We start from the raw sequence: 21,964 nt of genomic DNA, 5'->3' as shown, positions 1-21,964 counted from the left end.
ATTTTATTAGTTATTTTCTAGGCTTATCTTTTTAACAAATATAAGTAGAAAAAACATTAAAGTGGAGATATTTTTATCTCTTTATGTATTATGAGTTTTATTTTTTCTTTACTTTTTGTATGTTTTTTTCTAATAAATATAAAAAATAACTAATAAAATATCTTTGATAAACACTGTAAAATTTAATTTTCCGTGTATGGTTTTTAAAACCCAAATTCATTGAGACCAATTTGTAAAGGTTATGGGGCCAGATGCCTTAGCATGGTCCGGGCCTCAAGCTGTTAAATTCGTAACTCAGTTTTACTTCTGGCGGGAAAATTCATTTTTGCGCACCAAAATAAAAACTTTCAAAAAACCCAAAATCCCCTATCTAAAACACCAAACCCTAAAATCCCAAATCCTCCATTTCTCTCTGCTCAACATCGACAAATACCATCATGCCGATAAGCAAAGAAGAGCAAGAAATGCAGACAGCGAAACGCGCATTTGTTAATGCGCGTGAAGTAGGGAATCACCAAGAGGAAGCAAGATGGGCAAATTTGATAGGAGATATGTATAAGAACAGAGGGGAGTATGTGAAGGCATTGAAATGGTTACGTATAGATTATGAGATTTCGAACAAGTACTTGCCTGAGAAGCAGTTGTTGCCTACTTGTCAATCTATTGGAGATGTTTATCTCAGACTTCATGATTTCAAGCATGCTTTGGTTTACCAGGTTAGATTTCTGAATTGGATCACTTTTTTTTTTTTGAGAAAATGAAAATTTGGTTTTATTTTGTTTTTTTGGGAAATGAGAAGTGCGTTTTGGATTTTGGGTGAGGGGAATTGATGGGAAGTTTAACATTTTGAGGGGAATTTGGGGGTTTTGTTTGTTCTAATTTGTGATTTTAGGGTTTGATTCTGGTCAGATTATGATTTTTTTTTCTTTTTGATAGAATAAAAGGATAATTGGGTTTTTTTTTTTTTTGGGGGGGGGGGGTGGTGGTGGTTGGGTGTTGAGAATTGAAGGAAATTTTATTTTTGTTTTTTTTTAAAAGAATGTATAATTTGTGAGGATTAAATTGTAAATTTTATACAATTTGTTGGCTTCTATGAAAATGGGAGAAATTATGATGGTTTGAGTTGTGAGTTTTGAAATGTCTGCTGGAATGGATATTAATAGAAATAGCTGAATGGAGGTGATTCTTCTTCTTCTTCTTTTTCTTGGCGTTTTAAACTATCAAGAGGTTTTTTGTTTATAGCTCTTCAGTTTTTGGATCAAGGGAAGATATGACTTGTCTAAAAGCCGGGTTGTTAAACTTTGAAAAATATTTAAATAAAGGGTTATAGCAGGATTTACTTGTGAACTTTGAGTAAATTTCTGCTTTAAAAGCAAAGGTTGCAAGTAAGTGGATCTGTTATCAATATGGATTATTAAAAGGTGATTCATTATTGCAGAAAAAGCATTTGGATCTTGCCAAGGATGCCAACGACCTTGTGGAACAGCAAAGAGCCAGCACCCAGCTTGGTCGAACATACCATGAAATGTTCTTAAAATCTGACAATGACCATTCTTCAATTCGGAATGCCAAGAAGTACTTCAAGTCAGCCATGAAGCTAGCTCAGTCTCTCAAGGAAAATCCACATTCTAATAAATCGTCTTTCCTCAAAGAATATATAGATGCCCATAATAATATAGGAATGATTGAAATGGATCTTGATAACTTGGAAGAAGCCAAGAAAATACTTACTAGAGGACTAGAAATATGCAATGAGGAAGAAGTTGATGCAGATGATGATGGTCGGAGCAGGCTCCATCACAATCTTGGAAATGTTTACATGGAGCTGAAGGTGTGGGATAAGGCTCAGGAACACATTAAAAAAGATATTAGAATTTGTAATAGAATAGGGCATTGCCAAGGGGAGGCAAAAGGGTACATCAATCTTGGTGAATTGCATTACAGGGCTCAAAAGTACGAGGAAGCAAATCTTTGCTATCATAAGGCACTTGATCTGGCAAAATCCATGGAAGATGAGGATGCTTTGGTCAAGGAAATTGGTCATAATATTGGAACTGTAAAAGAAGCTATGAAGGTGATGGATGAATTGAAGAAAGAAGAGCAGAATCTTAAAAAGTTAACTAGAAGTATAGTCACTGCAAGGGGAACACATCATGAGCGGAAGTGTTTGCTGCAGCAGAATGCATCCCTTGATTGCCTCATTGAGAAGTCGAGCATTATACTTGCATGGTCAAAGGTAGCTGCTCTACCATACATATTGTAAACTTCTAATAGCTTTGCCAATATCTAGCGGCTCTTAGAACATATTCTAATAGTTATTTACTGCATTAAAAATTGGGAACATATCTACATGAGATGCATTCATTTTATGTGTCCCCTTGCTAGCTTTGATCATCTCACTGTGCTCTTCTTAGAGAGAATCTCCACATTAATGCTGTCCTAAGTTAACAGAAATTGAATTTCTGAGATATTTTTGAAACAGATCTAGTTAAATTTCATTAACTTGTTTGAGCTAGGATTTAGTATGGTGTCATTTACATATTTTGAACTGTTAAAATAACTTTCTATTTTTTATTGTATGTTGTTTTTAGCCAAAAGAGAAACTTTCCACTAAATTGATTATACATGGCATGTGTCTCTGCCCCCCACCCTTCTATTTTGTGATTTTAAACTGAGCAATTTTGTGATGTTATATGTCTAGCATCATGAATTTGCAAAAAGGAAGAAGAGAATAGCTAGTGAACTCTGTGATAAAGAGAAGCTGGGCGATTCATTTCTACTTCTTGGAGAATCATACCAGAAGCTCAGAAAATTCAAGAAAGCCATTAAATGGTTCATGAAGAGTTGGGAGACATACAAGTCAATCAGCAACTTGGAGGTAATTTTGTAGGTTCTATGGTCCTTTCATATGCTAGCTCTCCTGTATACCTGTTAATAAACTTATGTTTGATTGAGGGGAGCCTTTCAATTTAGCTTGAGCTACTTGGCATAAGAGTTGGCACACATGCAAGTCAAGATGCACTTTATGTTTGACAGTCAAAGCTCTAACCATTAACGATTATTGATTTCAGGGTCAAGCATTAGCAAAAATTAATATTGGTGATGTTCTGGACTGTGATGGTGATTGGATGGGAGCTCTAAATGCATTTGAAGAGGGCTATAGGTAGTTTTTTCTAACACCTTGTTTTTCTCAGAAATTCCTCTGTTTGAATTAGAAGATTCATGGAGTGTCTAGTATGACAGTATTGGTGTTTTAGGCATATCAGCATTTACAAAGTACATCCTGTTTTTTAATACAAGGCTCAAATGTAGCCCATGTGGCCAAACTGGGAAGTGTGCATGTGTATACTGCTGTTTTCAATACAATAAGAGGATAGTATTTTGAAACAGGGTTTTGCTTGTTTGTAAGCAGTATTTGGAGTGTTCGGTTAAGAATGTAACCAAAGACAAATGCCATTGGTTCATCTAGTCTATATGGTTAGGAAGGTGCTTTGATGCGTTCATGTATTTTAAACAAATTATGAAAGATCTTCTTTTATGCTGGATTCCTCCTCCTCAGAAACTGGATTGAACCTATATTTAGTGTCAGGATATGGGTTTTTCGAGGGAGGGGGGTGGGTTGATGTGAAAGGTGGGTTCTCCATGATACTTCCTGTTGAAATGTTGCATTTCAGTGCACTATAATTTCCTTGACTATCTGTAAACAAAATATACTCAAGGTATTGCCACATGTAGTTCATTCCTCAGGGCTTGTGCATTAATTTAATGCATCATTACTAAATTCTGTGAAATTTTTAATTGTTGCGCGATTATTTTTCTCTTATCATTCTCATATCATCCGTATTTGATTTATTAATTCTTATCATCATTATCAAAATGCTTTAGCTACCTCAAAAGTCATGCCTTTTCCTTTATATACAAGGCTTGTTGGAAATGACCTGCTACAGGATTTAAATTATATGCAACAGAAGCATCTGAAGTGCTAAACAGAATAGATACTAGTTTGGTAATGGTTGGCGAAGCAGCAAACTCGAATTCGCCAAGAATCTCAACTTTTGGTGAATATTACATGGGCCTGAAATGACACCCACTTGCTATGTTAGTAATTTGAATTTGCAAGAGTTACAACAAAGGAAAATAGAAGGACGGGAAAAATAAATTTCAGACTATCCCCTGTGTGGGTCACCTGAAATCATTCTGTTAGCATAGAAATCAATTGTCTTGTGGTTGTCTACTTGTACCTATTTCTTAGGTTTATAACACCGAGCCTCACTTATTTTGTTTTCCTATTATGCAGGATTGCTGTTAATGCTAATCTTCCCTCTGTTCAGCTTTCAGCATTAGAGAACATGCACTATAGCCACATGATAAGATTTGACAATGAAGAAGAGGCCAGGTAAATTTGGATTATGCAAGACCTTTCATCAATCTAGGCTAGCCACTTGGAATTAGCTTTGATGGCTTAGGAATTTCAACTTTAGAAGTTGATAACCCAAACACTAGTCTTGCAGTAAATTGAAGTTTGAAGGTTTTCTTGCAGAGGAACAAATATGTACAATTACTCAAAGAAAGGTTTGCTTTTGTAGGAGGTTGCAGCGTGAAATTGAGAGGTTAAAGTCCAAAAACACAGAGCTTGAAAGGCAGAATTTGGCAACGGATTGCTGCTCTGAGACTGATACAGAAGGGGATGATCACTTGTCAGATTGTAGATCTAATGCATCCTGCTCCCAAGAAATTAACAAATCTGGTTCTACAAGATCAAAATCTTTAGCTGGTGCTGAAGGGTTGAATGATGATTTACCTCTGATTTCCCTCCTTCGGTCCCATAAAAATTCTCCCAGAACAAAGTCAACTCAAGAAGAAATGCATAATACTTCTACTTGGCCAACTGAAGCCTCTCCAAAATGTTTTTCCAAAACAGCTAGTGATCAGCAGACAGTTCTTAGTCGTAAACGTATTAGAATAGTCCTTTCAGATGATGAAGATGAAATGCATGATAAGGTAGACTGCTCCAGAGAAAGGCTCAATAGATGCCCACCGGAGGATGTTGCTACTTCTAATGGATGTGGGTTTAAATTATTATTTTTAATCAGGAATGATGAACTTATTTATGATCTAAAATTTCATTTCTATTAGTACTGAAGTACTTCTTATTTAATTGCAGTTATGGGGGCAAGCAATCCAGCTATTTCTGCATGTGCATTTCAGGTATGAAAATAGATAGATCAAAAGCTGACGTATATTGTTTCCTTTGTGAAGTTGATTGTTAATTGCTTTACACTTTATTTGGCAGGGTGTATCAACAGTTGCTTCCAAATGTGCTACCAGTTCCTGGAATCCTAATAACAATGAAGAAAGCACTTCTTCATACAAATCTCAGAGCCCAAATATTGTGACTCCCAAAGGCAAAGTTTTCAGATCTTCAAGCAACAATGAAGTTGTTTTTGCATGTGATCTTGCTGCTAGTGGCTCCAAATGTGATGTCTCTGAGAACTTAACGCATAAAAACAATGCTGCCCATCTCAGGTTGCACAATTCTGGGAATGATGATAATGTGAGTGTTACATGTGCTATTATTAATTGTCTTACGATTGTAATTTACAAGGGAGATCACAGAGACACTCCTCTCCATCAATTTTTCATGAAGTAGGTCTCGACTCTGCAACCTTTTGGTTTCAAACCTGAGATGCTTACTATGGAACTAGATAAAGGCCAACTTTTAGGAGATAGAGATAATGAAGAATGCTTATTTATCACTGTATTTCCTTTGCTATATAATTATTTGGTTGTTGTTGCTGTAAATTGCTAATATAATCTCTTGTACTGACTGCAGCAGTGTATTGTATTCAGAATTGACAATGACCTGATACAAGTAGATGCAGCTTCATACCTCGCTTTTGATAAATTGAGCATTGAGTCCATGACTGTTGAGCTGGCCTGTTTGTACTATTTGCAGCTTCCTACAGAGAAGAGATCAAAAGGTGGGCATGGCTGTTGGACTTTATATGCTTTTATTTTCTGACAATCATAATTTAGGGCATGTGAGTTGTAATCCACACAAATCTAATAAATAACAATAAAGAAACAAGTTGCATTTGATTTACGAGTGGCAGAGTGTATATTAAATGGCAACAAGAATGGATTTAAATGCACCTTTGAACACATGATTGTGCACTGTTTTGAAAGGCTAACAATGAGCAGTGAGCACAAGTCTTTTTTTCAATTTTTTTTTTTCTGTTCAAAAGACAACAAACAATTTCACAGGATTGCAGTGGAAATCATGTCATGTGTATTCCTAAAGCGAGTTGGCAGAGAGATTCTTTCTGTGAAGGCTGTGTTGCTCCAATGTAGCTGATTTTGGTATCTAAATGACCAATGGTGGTCTTCATTGGTGCCCATGCTGAGTTGCAAATATATGCTTTACGTTATATGCATAGTGTGAAGTTTTTCTACTGCCCAGCGTATGAAGCTTAGGCTTCTTTGTTGTACGTGGCACGTGCATAAGCCTAAATTGCATGACAATGAGCTTTTTGTTTTGCTATGGTCTCAACTGTGCATAGACTCCCTTTTTTGCACCTTTATTTGATTGGGTGTTTTGCCCAACAGTACTTTCCCAATGCAGAGGAAGTGAAGTCTTGGGTTTAAGTCCTACTCTTGTCATGCAAAATTTGAAAAAGAGCGAAGAACAATGCACAATTAGAAGGAATTTCACTCTCCCACATGTTTATTTTCTTAAACATAAAACTAAAACCTTCTCGCAACAACTTAATTAGAAGAAATTTCACTCTCCAGCATGTTTATTATTTAACGGTTTTATTTTCCTTTCTTGGTTACATCACTTCTGTTAACACGTGGATTTTATCTCATTAGGTCTCTTGCCCATCGTTCAGCATGTGAAATGTCATGGAAGAGTTCTAGATTCCATAGAAGCATTTGAAACTCTCAAGGGTGATCAAGGAAATATCCTAATAGAAGTTTCCATTAATGGTATGTGTTACAACTTCCAATTTCCTTTCCATGATATATTTTTTCCGGCCTTCTTTAGTTTCCTTGAATCTTGAGTATTCTTATGGTGAATGTAGTTTGTCATGCTCTCCCCAATTCAAATATTTTAACTTGTTAGTTCAGGCCTTGTGTACGTGGTAATAGTCAGCGGAAACTATTGATATTTTATGTGGCATTGTTGTTGACAGTCTTGAGGGACTTTTTGGGCATTCAATAACAATCTTGATAGGATCAGTTTCACAATGAGTTGCGGAATAAAGTACTTTAGAATAGAGGTACTGGGAAAAAAAAAGATTTAACTTAAGTTGGCATAAATTGTGTTCAACATTATTCTGGCCAACAAGGATCCTGATTGAGGAATTTTACTACTGAAATATATAAGAGCTGTAGAATGAGAATGGCATAAATAAAACTGCATGCTTTCAAATGATATTTCTGCCTGATGCTTGAAGAAATACTACTTTGGAAGAGAATCCAACCAGAACAGTTTTCTAAAACTGATCTTCAACTTTGCTCTCTTATTCTCTAGTAACTTACTGAAGATAGTCATAATTGGTATAGGCAGCATAACCATATTCAGCAACTGTCAAAGTAGATGCTGCTGCTTTATTCTTTTCATTTCAATTTTTTTCCTACTGTCATGTTCTTTATTCAATGAAACAACAGGTTGGGTTCAAAAGCGCTTGATGAAGCTGTACATCGACTGCTGCGAGGAGTTATCAGAGGCACCTAATATGAAGTTGCTTAAGAAACTATACATTTCAGAGGTAAGCATGGGGATAGGTTAGGTGCTGATTAGTGAAGGGGGATCTTGTTTTATTGGTAATGGCAGGATAGTGGATCTCATTATCTGTTGGAGTTATACATGTACAAATTGGTTTCTATTTTGTTGTATTCATTTCTTGTGTGCCAGGTAGAGGATGAAGTCATTGGATCTGAATGTGAATTGCAAGATATATCAGTAACTCCACTGTTGAATGCCCTGCATACCCACAAAACAGTTGCCGTGATAGACCTTTCCCATAATTTTTTGGGTAATGACAGTTGGCTTTTGATCGTAATTTCTATATGGATCTGTTTCTGGATTACAAAGGGCATGCTTACTGTTTCTCTGCATGCTTCTCTGAAAAAAGCTGTTATTGCATCATTGTCCTTGTTATCTCTTAAAGGAATGAGGGGTCGTCAATTTTCTGCTCTGCTAATATTAGCTGTCCATTGGTTATTGTCTCTCAGGGAATGGAACAATGGAGAAACTTCAACAATTTCTCACAACAGGGCAAAAAATACGGTGATTTGACTTTGGATTTGCATTGTAATCGGTTTGGTCCAACTGCTTTATTTCAGGTATGTAACTTGTACAGCCTAATATTGATTTAGAGTATTCTATCCCCTGCTTGGTTATTCTCAAGCATTCATTGTGACTCTCAAATCCGAAGGAATCACATTCTCAACCAATTTCAAACGTGGAACTTGGAAATCTGGACACAAAATGATGGCAATATTGTGGTTATTTGTTTAAAGTGCTCTGGACATTGTCAATTACTACCAATAAGTTGTATATAAAGTTTGCATTTTTCACTGCTACAATCTGCTCTCTCCAAAATTAATTTATCTCATCAATGATTAATTTTTTAAAATGACATCAGTTTTAGGTCCAGCTAAAACCCATACTTAAGAAAGAAATAAAAGGACCATATGTGATGCAGATCTTTTGCAATTTTACAACCTGATGTTGCTTTAAAACTTCCTATTCCAAAAACTCATGTTTTCAACAAATAATAATATGGCATTTGGATATTGCAATCTTGGAGGATTAAATAACAAAGCTGTACAAAGGCCATGGTTTTCTATTGCTGTTAGTTTTTACATGTGCTCATGACGTTATTATTTGAGGACAAGTTGTTTGGAAAATTTGATGTTAATCAATTGGAAGTGATACATAGAACTTATGTAGCGCACTTCTAGTAAGTAGAATGAATTCAAAGATATTAAAAGTCAGGAAAAAAACTGCATGGAGAAAACGTGAACCAAAAAGAATTAAATACAAATTATGTTTGCATGGTCAATTTTATGTACGGTTGGTAGTTCACTAACTAGCAGAGAAATCTCATTCTGTAAAAGCAATTAATAGGTTGTCAAGAAGAACATTTAGACATCGGTTTAACATCTTGAGACTGGTGCATCCTTTGAACTTGGTTATTGGCCACTGAACTGGTAAATATTATATGCTCCAGGGAGTTAAACTATTGTCAAAACATGAAAACAAATTGGGGAAAACATCAAATATACCACCAAGTTTTTGAGGTATTTTTAATTTTGCACCCAAACTATTTTTTATTTCACTTTTACCTGTAATCTATTTTGATTTCTCAATTAAGGATTTCTGGTAGAATACTTAATAGAAAACGTTAAGTTTCCTATAAAATGATGTTGTTTTGTAAAAAAAAAAAAAAAATAGTACAATTTGGGTGGAAATATGGATTGAAAGCCTTAAAAATGGATGAAAGTCCTTAATTGAGAATTTCTAAAATTTTGAGGGTAAAATTGATACCAAAAATTATTTGGTGGTAACATCGAGACTGCCTATATGGTTAGGGGTATTTTTGAACTTTGTCCAAAAACAATATGATAGTTTAATAAATTACATGTTTATGGAAGGTGTTTGATATGTAGTTCAATTCTTTCCTGAGTATTTGATAGTGTACTTGGGTTTTGTTAAGTTCAAGTTGGTTTGACGTAAGCCTTTTTTCATGCATAGGTAAGCAGCGATGCATCTTCTCAATATATAAGAGTTCAATGCCTCTGTTTTTTTTTTTTTTTTCCTTATGAGGTTAAATTTTATTCCATAAGTAGCATGCATAAGTTTAGAAAAGAGATTCACACGATTCAAAGGCAATTTAGAAACCTTGAACTTTCTGGACAAATTTATATATCATATGAATTACTAGAATGAAACAAGTGCAAGTTAAGAGGCGAATACAACCATTCTATATTCCAAGAATTGCATTGTCAGTGTTAATATACCTGATATAGTGAGTCCAAGAGGGACATAAACATTCTCCATACCAGACAATGCAGTAACTTGAACTTCTATTGGTTTTGATATGAACACCGAATTCTATGCTCAGAATATTCTTACTTCATGATGGCTGGAACTACATTTGGCAATGCCTTTTTTTTCTGCTCTTGATATGCTTTTAATTTGTAATCTTCAGATCTGTGAATGTCCTGTTCTCTTTGCTCGCTTGGAAGTTCTTAATATCTCTGGAAACCGTCTCACTGATGCTTGTGGATCTTACCTTTCAACCATATTGGAAAACTGCAGAGGTAAGTTTCATACTTTTAAAACTTTTAGTAAATGATTATTAATGTGTTTTCCTTGAAAGAGTTTGTGTCGGAGTGCACCTACAGGGGTTGAGCAAGGGCTTTGTTGAATTGATCTCTGTTGAGCATCAACTGTGTATGCATGAAGATGCTAGCATTTGCTTTCCCCCACATATCCTTATTTGTACTGTTCATAAATGTTTCTTTTGTTTTGTAGCCCTATACAGCTTGAATATTGAGCGTTGTTCCATAACAACAAGAACAATTCAGAAGGTGGCTGATGCACTAAATGCGAGCTTGGTCTTGGCACAACTTTCTATAGGTGCACTATATTTGGCTCATTTACTATATTATATTCTTTAGTTTATTTCTTTTTTATTGTCTACTTAATTTGTGCTTCAACAGGATATAATAACCCTGTATCTGGAAACGCTATCATTAATCTACTAGCCAAACTTGCCACCTTGAAAAGGTTTATATAAATACAACTCCATTTTCTGAAGTGCTTTTCACCTATATATTCCCTATATATTCCTGCATAGTTCATGGATGAGATTTCAGCTTCTGAATAAGTTCTCACAAAGCCTGGAATTTTTCTTGTTTGTAGTTTTGCAGCACTGAATCTGAGTGGGTTAAAGCTAACCAAGCCTGTTGTTGATAGTCTCTGCCAACTTGCTAAAACATCATGTTTGTCACGGTTAATGCTTGGGAGCACTGGCATAGGAACTGTGAGTAATAGTTGACTTTCTGTGGAACTTTTGGTTGTACATCTGTTTTCTCTAATAATTGATATTACTTGTAGGATGGGGCACTACAATTAACTGCATCATTGTTCGAGGGGTCTCAAGAGTCTGTTAAACTTGACCTGTCATACTGCGGGCTAATGCCTGCATATACTCATATGCTCAGCACCGATACTCTGATTTGTGGTATTCTTGAGCTGAACCTTGCTGGAAATCCTATTATGCAAGAGGTTTGCTCTTTATTGAATTTATGATAATCACATGTTTTCTGACGTTAAACTTGCTATTTTTATTCTTCAGCTTGGTTTGCCTCTTCAGAAATTATGTTCCTAGAGAGACAAGTAAATAGTATGGTAGTAGATGCGTACTGAACAGTTTCATGATACAATGTCTTCACATTGTGAACAGTTAATATCACATATAAACATGACCTATTGTATGACATTTTGACTCGCTGGAGATGAACTTGATTTTGGTGGTTCAGTTATATTTGATCTATATGATTGACTCAATTTGTTTGAGATCCTTGTTTCTTGATCTTGATTCTCTTAATCTAAAGTCTTTTCTAAACCTTATATTTTATATTTGCCTAAAAGTTGCTGGTTCAGAGTACAAATTCAGAATCTGTTCTGAGTAGAACTGAATTCATTGATATCTCATGAGCGAAAGAACAACAAAAGATACAGCTACTGCATGTATTTTTGATAACAAGAAACCTGCTTCATCTAGTTTCTGAGTTCAGCTCCATGTTGCCAATCCACTATCTGAGGTCATCTTAAGTCTAATTTGGTTTGAAGTGTCACCACCTGAAACCACACCTCTTTTGGCCCTTATCTGCTTTGCAGCAGGAGCAATTCCAACGGTGATTGGCATCCTGTAGTCTTTGTTTTCTCTTGCAAATGGCCAAAATATCGAAACAATTCTACAAGACATTTGGTTTAATTACCACATGGGGCTGTCTTAGTGCTCACACATCTGACGTACAGCAATTGTCTCTAATTGTCATCAATGTGAAGCTCTTCTGCTTTTGCTCATGAACTCTAGTTACTTGATACCAATTAGAAGGAAAATGGTGTCTGGTAACAGATCACAATGCATTGAGATCTAGAGGGGGAGTAGATTGTGTGAGCTATTCATAATAAATTGCTCCTGGCAAGAATATTGCCAAATTCTATCTGCTCCATGCTGTCATGTCATGTCTTTTTTTCTTTTGTCCTCTGGAATTGAACTTCAGATACTTGATCAGAAGTTCTGTAAATTTGAGCTAACCTGATTATGAATTATGGACGCAGGGAACAAATGCAATGGTGTCATTGCTTACAAATTCACAATGCTGTCTGAAAGTTTTGGTCCTGAACAAATGTCAACTGGGGCTCACCGGGATTCTTCAAATGATTCAGGCACTTGCAGGTTCTTACAAAAAGTCCCTTGAACTGTTCATTTATGAATTAATATTATTAATTTCTTTCTTTTGTTTTAATGAGTGCAGAAAATGACTGTCTAGAAGAGCTCCATCTTGCTGATAATGCCAACCTGGAGAAAACATATATGCTACAGTATGACTCGACTAAAGGGTGGTGCTCAGACATCTTGCAACCCAACTTAAATAAATCTGAATCATCAAAGATGAGCGTGCCCAAGGAAAGCGACTCGGACAAGCAGGGTGTATGTGTTATTAACACTGAATGTAATCAGCTTGAAGTGGCTGATAGTGAAGATGGTCCTATCAGGGCAGAAGCTGCTCCATCTGACTTTGATGACAGTTGCACAAGCTCATGTCAAAAGAATTCTTTGTTAGAATGCCAATTCATTCAAGAGCTTACTACTGCCATCAGTATGGCAAAGCAGCTGCAATTCATGGAATTGGGCAACAATGGCTTCACAACACAAGTTGTAGAAGCTTTGTACGCTGCATGGTCATCTAGATTAGAAAATGGTTTGGCTTGGAGACACATTGAGGATCAGACAATCCATTTCTCAATGGAAACAAACAAATGCTGTAGGGCAAAACCCTGCTGCAGAAGGGATTGATTCGTTGTTTCTGGAACTCCCATTTACCTCTCAGCAGGTTATCACCAGGCACTTTTGCAGCAAATAGAAGAAGTTTACTATAAATAACACAATCAACACTCGAGATTTTCAATGCTATGCCAAATGCCACTGTAGATATCAACAATTTTTTTTTTTTTTTGGATTTCCTTTACAATTGATCCTTTTAATTTATGTATACACCTTTACTTGAATATCACATAAGAGCAAATATATAGTTGTGTAAACCCAGTCATGCAAATATTAAACGAAGCAGTTGACATGGGCACATTATTTCTCGAATGTCTGTGGATTATGTTCTTGCCTATGCAGAGGTTGCAACTTTGTTGAAATTTGAAACTACATATGATGACGGGTTCTAGTTTATGTTTCACTCTTTAACCCTTTAGAATGTTTTGATGATATGTGGAGCAGTGGAGGATGTTTTCATCAGTTATAAAATGCTTCAGCCATGGATAATAGGCTCGGCTAGTGAGAGGCTCGAGGCACTTTAACAAAAGCTACTATTTAGCATTTGCATTCATGTGATCACATGATCCTTGTATTGTACCTTAGAAACAAAGAAAGGTGGAGGCTTGTGATCATACTATATTTGCATCTTTTGATACTTAAATTCTAACTCTTGCAGTTAAACAGGAAACATGTTGGGGTGACAAAGCCATGGAGTTCCGATGAAGATTTGTATGTCCAAAGTAAGTAGATATGAGAAGCTTAAAATATAATTTAGTGTTCAAATTCGTGGCCCAGTAGAGTTCTGGTTTCCAGTGATGGGTCCATTGACGTACAAATCTACTAATATTTCCAATTTTTTATGTCAGATGTAGTCTTATTTCTTTGTGTGATCCAGAGGGTGCTAGCCTGCCGAGGAGGATAGCATATTTTAATTTGAAACCTAACTTAGATTATATTGAAAATGTTCTGAATCAATTTATCAAGTTGAATCAAATTTAATAATTATAAGTATTTGGACCGAATTCAATAATATCGAGTATAGCATATTTTTATCTCAATAGCCACATTGATAAAAATATTTTAAATTTTATTTGCATACGATTGAATCATCAAAAATGTATATAGACGTGAAGGACACAATTTTCCCTATCAAAAGTTTGGCAGCGTAGTCTAACTGTATCTAATTTCATGTATCAAAATGAAGATCAATTAGGAGTGTCATATGATCAAGATATGAATGACTCATATCTATCCGAGTTCAAAATCTAACAAGATCAAAGGAAAAATCTATATATTTATAAAAAATAAAATAAAAAAATTAAGAGGGTCAAATGATAAGCTAGGGATCCCAAAGTGGGACAAGAAATTTTATAGACTTATAAAATAAGTGATATTCACATGAAATCTTTATTGACAGGAAACCGGGGAACAGAAGAAAATAAAATTTTATAACACCACCATGTGTTCGATGCATGTTACAGTGGATTCAGGAAGAATGTTGGCTACAATTTTAATTGCAATTTATCATCTACTATATAATACTACTATATATATATATATATATATATATATATATATATATATATATATCAGAGAGTTCAAATGATTAAGGACACGTTTGGCTGTTTAATTATTTAATTGAGGTCTTGTCAATGAACAGGAAACATATTGTGTATAAAATACAAAAGAGAGAAGCCATGATTCTAGCCCTATGTATAAAACAAAAGCTTGAGTATTCAAGATGGGACATCCCCATTAATCATTCAAGGGATCATGATCAACTAATGGTGTTTTGTGTGATCTATGTTATGAAGCTCATTTTCCTCCAAATTTCTACTCTATTTTTCCTTCTTTTTTTTTCTTTTATGAAGTTTCAAGCAATAATTCCATCACCATTAAGAATTGTGCTGTAAATGATGCTTTGTTGTACATTACTGCAGCATATCAACGCACCATCATTTAGTGAAATTGATTGTCATATACAATGCTTCTTCTCCAAGTTTTAAAACTTTAGCAAGCAAATATGAACAGAAGGATACTGCAATGAAAGTAACATAATTTTTGGAGCCATTTGCTCTACATTATAGCTAATTATGAGCCCAAATCCCCCTTGTAATTATCACAAGTATATCTCTAGCTCCTCAACTGAAGATACTTTGGATCATGGCCAAATCTCTACTTTTAGTTTCTGATGACCTTTGATATACTTTCACTCTACTTTCATTCTAAAAACTAATTTCATCAGAAATAGAATATATATAATATATATATATATATATATATATATATATATATATTAGAAGATTCATGAGAATTTCATTTCTCATGAATCAAATGACTATACTCCTAATGGTCAAATTAATCAAATAAAGGAGTAAACCAGTTTTAATCAATAGACCTATATATTAATTACTATTAAATAGTAATATCAAGAAGAATTCTAGGTAGAAACTAGGGTTCAAAATCCAACCTGAGGAGGTCTTTAACTTGACTTGAGATTACAGAACAGTCCACATATATACATCCTGATTAATATAGGAGGCAATCATTTGGTTCATATTACATATCTGATTATGTGCTTTCCACCACAATATTTCTGATATTAATCGAATTATTTAATAGATTAAGAAAAGGTGTTAGAGAGCCTAATAAAGGATAACTCTTTTTTGTGTCTTTGGTATTTTAATTGAACTATTGCCTTAGAACAGGAGACATGTTGACTGATCAATTCGAAGAAAATCCAGGCAGAAAGATAACCCTAGTTTTTTTATATTCCTTTTTATATTTAAAAAACATAGTACTCAATTTGCTTCTATTATTCTCATACCCCATCAGCTTTCTTCTATGAACTCGAGAGAATTAAATCTGGGAATCATGGTGATTAAAGAGTTTTGTGAAATCAACCAGAAGAGGGTCACATTAAGGCATATTGAGACACTAGAAAGAACCAAAAATTAGATTACAAAAAAACTTTTATTGATAATTATATTGTATTTCACTATTTTTGGAATCTCCCAATCATGAACTTTGTTATGTGGATTATTAATGTCACCTGACATTACAAGTTGAAAGAGAGTATTTTCTGGTGGTTTAATTTTGAACATTTAATTGGAATTGTTCTACGAGCCACCCATTCTTCCCTGCAAGAGTTTTTAAATTTACTTTATTCATGTTAAAAAAGAAAATAATTTAGCAGTTGAAATTTAAAAGTTATAACATGAAAAAGATATGATGGGATCAAAGTATACAAATGGTAGAAGAACTACCTTTAATTTTGTAGCCTGAAATTCATCCAACTTTATCTTAACTAAAAAAATAATTAAACAAAAAGAAAGAATAGAGGGAATTAAGAGGGACTACTCTACATTGCGTAGTAAAAAATCCAAAAGAACCGAAGTAAAGGATAGGATCGCCTTCTTTTTTATTATTTTTTATTAATATGAATGTCGGATAGCTTATGTATATTTCGATTAATTCACCGATCCTGAAATTAATAATTATATAAACTTTTAGTGGCTATCATATTAACAACCACATCCTTTTTTAATTTCTTCTTACCTATATTTGCATATATATTTTGTTTACGTAATACTAAATTAATAAAGGTTAAACTCCAAAAATATAATAATATTAGATGATGCAAAAAAAAAAAAATCGTTTTCGAATTTTCTTTCCTTTTTTTTTTTTTCTCAAGAATCTTAAAAGCAATTACTCATGGTAATAATTGTAAAACATGGACAAATCAAATAATGAAGCATGCGAGTACAGCCAATTTCACAGAGATCACTCATACCTCACAAGTCTTATCTTTCTTTTGCATTTTAGCATCATCATCATCATCATGATTTCAGATCATATCCACTTGTCAATTCTCCGTTTCAATAATTTCTATATCAGAACATCCTGGCTGTCAACCAATAATATTATTTCACAGGAGATAATTATAGAGTATCTCAAATATATATTATCGAAAAAGAATTATAGAGAGTACGTACGTAGTATCTCATGATTGTAATCTCCTTGCTGTATATACAATATTGCACTGGAAAATTATTGTTAAATTAATTACTCATCAGCTCTATATATACGGTTTCAAAGCATACACGTATATATAAGTCATCGGTGACTCGTGGAAACACCGATTTTATATATTATCCAATCATTAATTTTTATGTACGAAAGAACTTGAGTCAAGCAATTAATCTAAGGAAAATTAAGAGTTGGTGGGAAGTCTCCATTTGAATCAACTTTTTTATGGTCAAAATGTGGCTAAGTACCAAACTCATTCTCTCCCATTCTCATTTTTCTAGGAACTTTTTCTCTAATCTCTCAACACTCAGGAACTAAAAATTCAAAAAACAAAATGAGAGAAGAAGAAGTTTAGGACCTAAAGATAAAAGCCTAAACCAAAGGGACCAAAAATATGTAAATGAAACTTTTTGGATGAAAAGAAAGTTTTTCACACTAAAATTATAAAGGAATATGTTTACTTTTAATTAGATCCTTGTTGTTTCAATTTTCTTTCGGTTATAACCTTAAGTTTTATTATGTAAAATTGATCTTTAATTCGGTTTCAAAATTTCTTCAAAGAAGCACATATATATAAAAGAAATACCAGCACCTAAAGATAGACGAGCATGATATTTAAAGATAAAATTATAATGAAAAAAAAATTGAAAAAATGAAAAAAAAAAAAATTGTTAAAGAAACACACATTAATTAAAAATTCATTCTGTTTTAATATATAGTAGTTAATTAGAACGTACTTCAATGGACTTACTAATATAGTAATCAACACATTAACATGTTAACATTGTACTTCAGCATTTTATGTTGGTTTATAGCAACCATGAAAACCAGTCGATCTCGATAATAATAACATATTATATCCTCTTATATAACGTTGTAAGTTTCTAATTAGTTAATTGTGGTGATTGGAACCTCAAATTAATTAATGTTAAGTGCTAATTATTTTTTTTCGTCAACATTTTCCTTTCAAAAACATATAATATTGGAAATTTCACTTAATTTGTTTTAAATAAGTATATATTTTGGTTTCGAAAGGTTAATAATCTAACAACAAATTAAGTTTATATATATATATATAGGTCAATATTTTCTGCGAAAACAAAGTCAAATTAAATGTCATTAGAAGCTACCGTGGGCCCTAAAGAGCACAAAAAAACTGATGTAATCATGGTAATTTAATTGAGTTTGTTACATCAAGGGGCCTCCCTTAATTTCTAGCAATGGATTAACGAAGAACCTAATCACCTACAACGCATTGGATATTGCATCATCTTTGTAAAGTTCTTGAAAGGGATGAAAGCTGAGAATTCTTGGCATCAAGTTGCAGCAGTCTTAGCATAAGAAAATGCCCATCATTTGCCATCTTTAAGCGACAAAACGTGGTAAAAGCATGAGTCTTAGGTTTTGGGATAGAAACTAATGATTAGCATGATTTCTTGGAGCACATAGTTCATGGGGGTTCTTCTACTCCATTTTTTTTTATTTTAAAAAAAGGTGTTCATGGGCCACGATTTGTTGTTTTGGTGCATTGCCCATCATTGTACTTCTAACTCTTTGTTTTTTTAGGGAAACTTTTTGGGTGCTTTTAAATTACTTTTTGCCATGAAACAGGGAAAAGAATTGGAGTACTATTCAAGCCATGGTCAAAGGAGTTCCAAAAATAATGCAAAAACATTGAGAAAAATATTCAATCAAGGGTCCCTGCTAATTTTACATCAAACTTATGAACTATAAGTGAAAATGCCAAGAAAGTCTCATCACACCATGGAATAGATATCATGTTGTGAGGCGCGTGTTAGTTTAATTAGTAAAATTACTAGGTAATATAAAAATATAAATATTGCTAATATACATTCTATGTACAGTATAAATTTGATTATGAGCTCAAAACTTAATGTATATGGAGGAGGAAATTGCAAATATCAAGAACATAACATTTTGATCATCCCATACTAACTTGAGATAAATTGTTAAATTCGTAACTCAAATTATAGACTGAACTGAGTTTAATAACATTGTTTTATTATAAAATAATTTTTATTTAATTATACAGCAATCAAAATATACATTATCACTCAATATTATTGATTAGATCTCTCGGAGGCACCAATGGTTTGCTGTGATAGTTTTTGAGAGGAGGGAAAAGCAAGATCTGAAAGGCATCATCGTATAAACCAAAGATTTTTTGCTTGATAATGTATATCATCGTACAATTTTCATTGAGCTCCTCTTGATAAGAAAAAATCCATTAACACAAAGATTTTTTTACTCTCTGTTTTTATTTTTGGATTGTGATTAAACAACAACTTCATCATTTTCTAATAAATTTTTCTCTCATTGCTAACTCATAAATTAAAAAATAAATAAAATAATTTTTTTACCAAAATAAAAATCTTAAGAACTTTAAGATTGACTGTATATTTTCTTTGTATTTACATTATGGTCTTCTCACTTTAAATTTTATCGTTCTCATTGAAATGAAAACTTTATACCATGAAATTAAGCTCCAAAAATAATGAATAGTGAAGCATCATATTAAAATATAGTTTTTTCATTAATTCTACTATAATTAAAATAATCTAATGTCCAAAATAAAAGGGTTAATAGAGTTTTCATTAACATGGCATGACATACCTAAATAAAAATTCTTCTTAAGGAACGGCCTTTATTTTTGCAGTGCACATGTGTATATTTTGTAAAGTAAAAATTAAAGTTATATGAAAACTATTGGCTTGCTGGCCGACAAGTAAATTAATTAATAATTATTTCCCATATATAAATCAGAACAGCAAGATTCAACGCAAAGTGCTTAAATTTTCAATAAAGAATATGATAGGTTATCCAATTTTAATTGCATGAAGAAATTGGATAAGAAGAATGCATGTATTTCAACTTCCATTTTTCAAACTTGGACTCCTTCCCTGCGACTTCAACTTTTCAACACCTTTCACTGTACGTAACCACTGAACTACGTATAATTTTCAAACTTCTTTGTTTATAATGGGTGTATGATAATGACAAACACACTCACAGATACGTAGCTTAATTTTTAAAAAATATATATACTATACGTTATAGTCAAAGGGTTTTTTTTTTTTTTTTTAAAAAAAGGAGAATAACTCTCCCTCATTAAATAATAGAAAATTATTTTTTCTAGATTAGAATTTGAGGTGGCCGGATGAATAAGCTGGATGATGCTTTGTTAATATCATATGGGTGTATGATAATGACAACACACTCACAGATACGTAGCTTAATTTTTAAAAAAATTTATATACTATACGTTATAGTCAAAGGGTTTTTTTTTTTTTTTTTAAAAAAAAGGAGAATAACTCTCCCTCATTAAATAATAGAAAATTATTTTTTCTAGATTAGAATTTGAGGTGGCCGGATGAATAAGCTGGATGATGCTTTGTTAATATCATATGGGTGTATGATAATGACAACACACTCACAGATACGTAGCTTAATTTTTAAAAAATTTATATACTATACGTTATAGTCAAAGGGTTTTTTTTTTAAAAAAAAAAGGGAGAATAACTCTCCCTCATTAAATAATAGAAAATTATTTTTTCTAGACTAGAATTTGTGGTGGCCGGATGAATAAGCTGGATGATGCTTTGTTGTGCACCCAAAATTTGTGTACTTGGACCTTTGAAAAAAGAACTTTATCCCACCCAATTTTATGGCGGAGATCATAGTGGTAAAAATATATGAAAACGATTTGTACATGGGATTTTTATATTAAATTCCTATACAAACTGAAGTGTTAACTTTTAATGAGAAAAGTGCGAGTTTCGTGAATTTCAAATAATTGGCCTTTTATAGAGAAATAACTATCATGTATGTTTGTATATATGTAGTTTTGTTTAAAAAGTTTATTTATATAACATTACTCAAATATATATTAAAAAACACTTTGCAAGAACAAGAAAAACTTAATAACTCATTCCAAAACCCAAATAAATGTGAAATTATTTAATTGAGTTGACTGTTTAGGTTTTTATGTGAGATTTAATTACGGGATGTTTGAGCGTTAGGTAATTAATAGTTACTTTTTAAATTATTTTTTACTCATAAATATATTAAAATAATATATATTTTTTTTAAAAAAATCAATTTTAATATTAATGCATCAAAACAATCCTAAATTATATATATAAAAATAATCTAAAAAAATCTAAACTCAAGAAAATATCGTTTGGAATACAATTCAAAATAGTCCCTACATGTCAAAAAAGACAATATCAATTCAAAACTTTAAATTATTTAATCAAATTTCAAGAATGGTTTGAATTAAAATCATTAGATGTTTTTATGCTATATTGATTTAGTCAGATTAGTCCATTCAAAAAAATAAAAATAAAATTAACCCCTTTATCTTATTTTCAGTAAAACTAAGAACACGTTAAAATTCAATAGATCGATTGATGTTATTTAGTCTAAAATGCTCAAATTCATATAGCAATTGATCTAATGATGTTATTTAATCAAAACACTCAAATTCATATAATAAAGAGGCTAATTACAGCCTCTCTATTTTTCAAATAAAATGATATATTAACATAATAAAATCAATATGGTACAGAGAAAACGAGTAATTTTAATCCTTATGTTAGCTTTTAATCTTAATCATACGTCACAGTAATCTTGGGTTTTAATGGAAGGATGAGCAACATTTGCATGCTTGGAATGAGCACAGTAATAATGAAAAATACTTGTAATCATATTTTGCCAGTGACAAAACCGTGGATCTATTGAGAAAAAACTCGATACATAATTCTCCACTTATAAATGTCCTCTCATTATTCCAAAATTCAATTTTTATGGAATCCAATGGAGTTGTAAATAATAACCCAACA

The 21,964-nt window shown here is 32.9% G+C and overlaps 1 protein-coding gene across 1 annotated transcript; it reads left to right on the top strand.

Moving 5' to 3' along the window:
• The first annotated feature begins 308 nt into the window (after positions 1 to 308).
• On the top strand, positions 309 to 13,698 carry LOC118040346 (protein TONSOKU). The gene is given in 21 exon segments (XM_035047264.2): positions 309 to 716; positions 1,439 to 2,236; positions 2,702 to 2,878; positions 3,072 to 3,163; positions 4,298 to 4,396; positions 4,587 to 5,065; positions 5,165 to 5,208; positions 5,294 to 5,554; positions 5,834 to 5,981; positions 6,871 to 6,987; positions 7,672 to 7,772; positions 7,919 to 8,039; positions 8,239 to 8,285; positions 8,287 to 8,349; positions 10,221 to 10,332; positions 10,547 to 10,651; positions 10,735 to 10,801; positions 10,937 to 11,057; positions 11,132 to 11,302; positions 12,365 to 12,482; positions 12,562 to 13,698. Coding segments are annotated over 21 exon segments (4,062 nt in total). The 5' UTR covers positions 309 to 437; the 3' UTR covers positions 13,104 to 13,698.
• Positions 13,699 to 21,964: the final 8,266 nt, after the last annotated feature.

The sequence above is a fragment of the Populus alba genome, chromosome 7 (genome assembly GCF_005239225.2).
Source record: "Populus alba chromosome 7, ASM523922v2, whole genome shotgun sequence".
In the NCBI taxonomy this organism is placed as follows: Eukaryota; Viridiplantae; Streptophyta; class Magnoliopsida; order Malpighiales; family Salicaceae; genus Populus; species Populus alba.
Note: the sequence above shows the minus strand (reverse complement) of the source record. Positions and strands in the feature narration are given on the sequence as shown.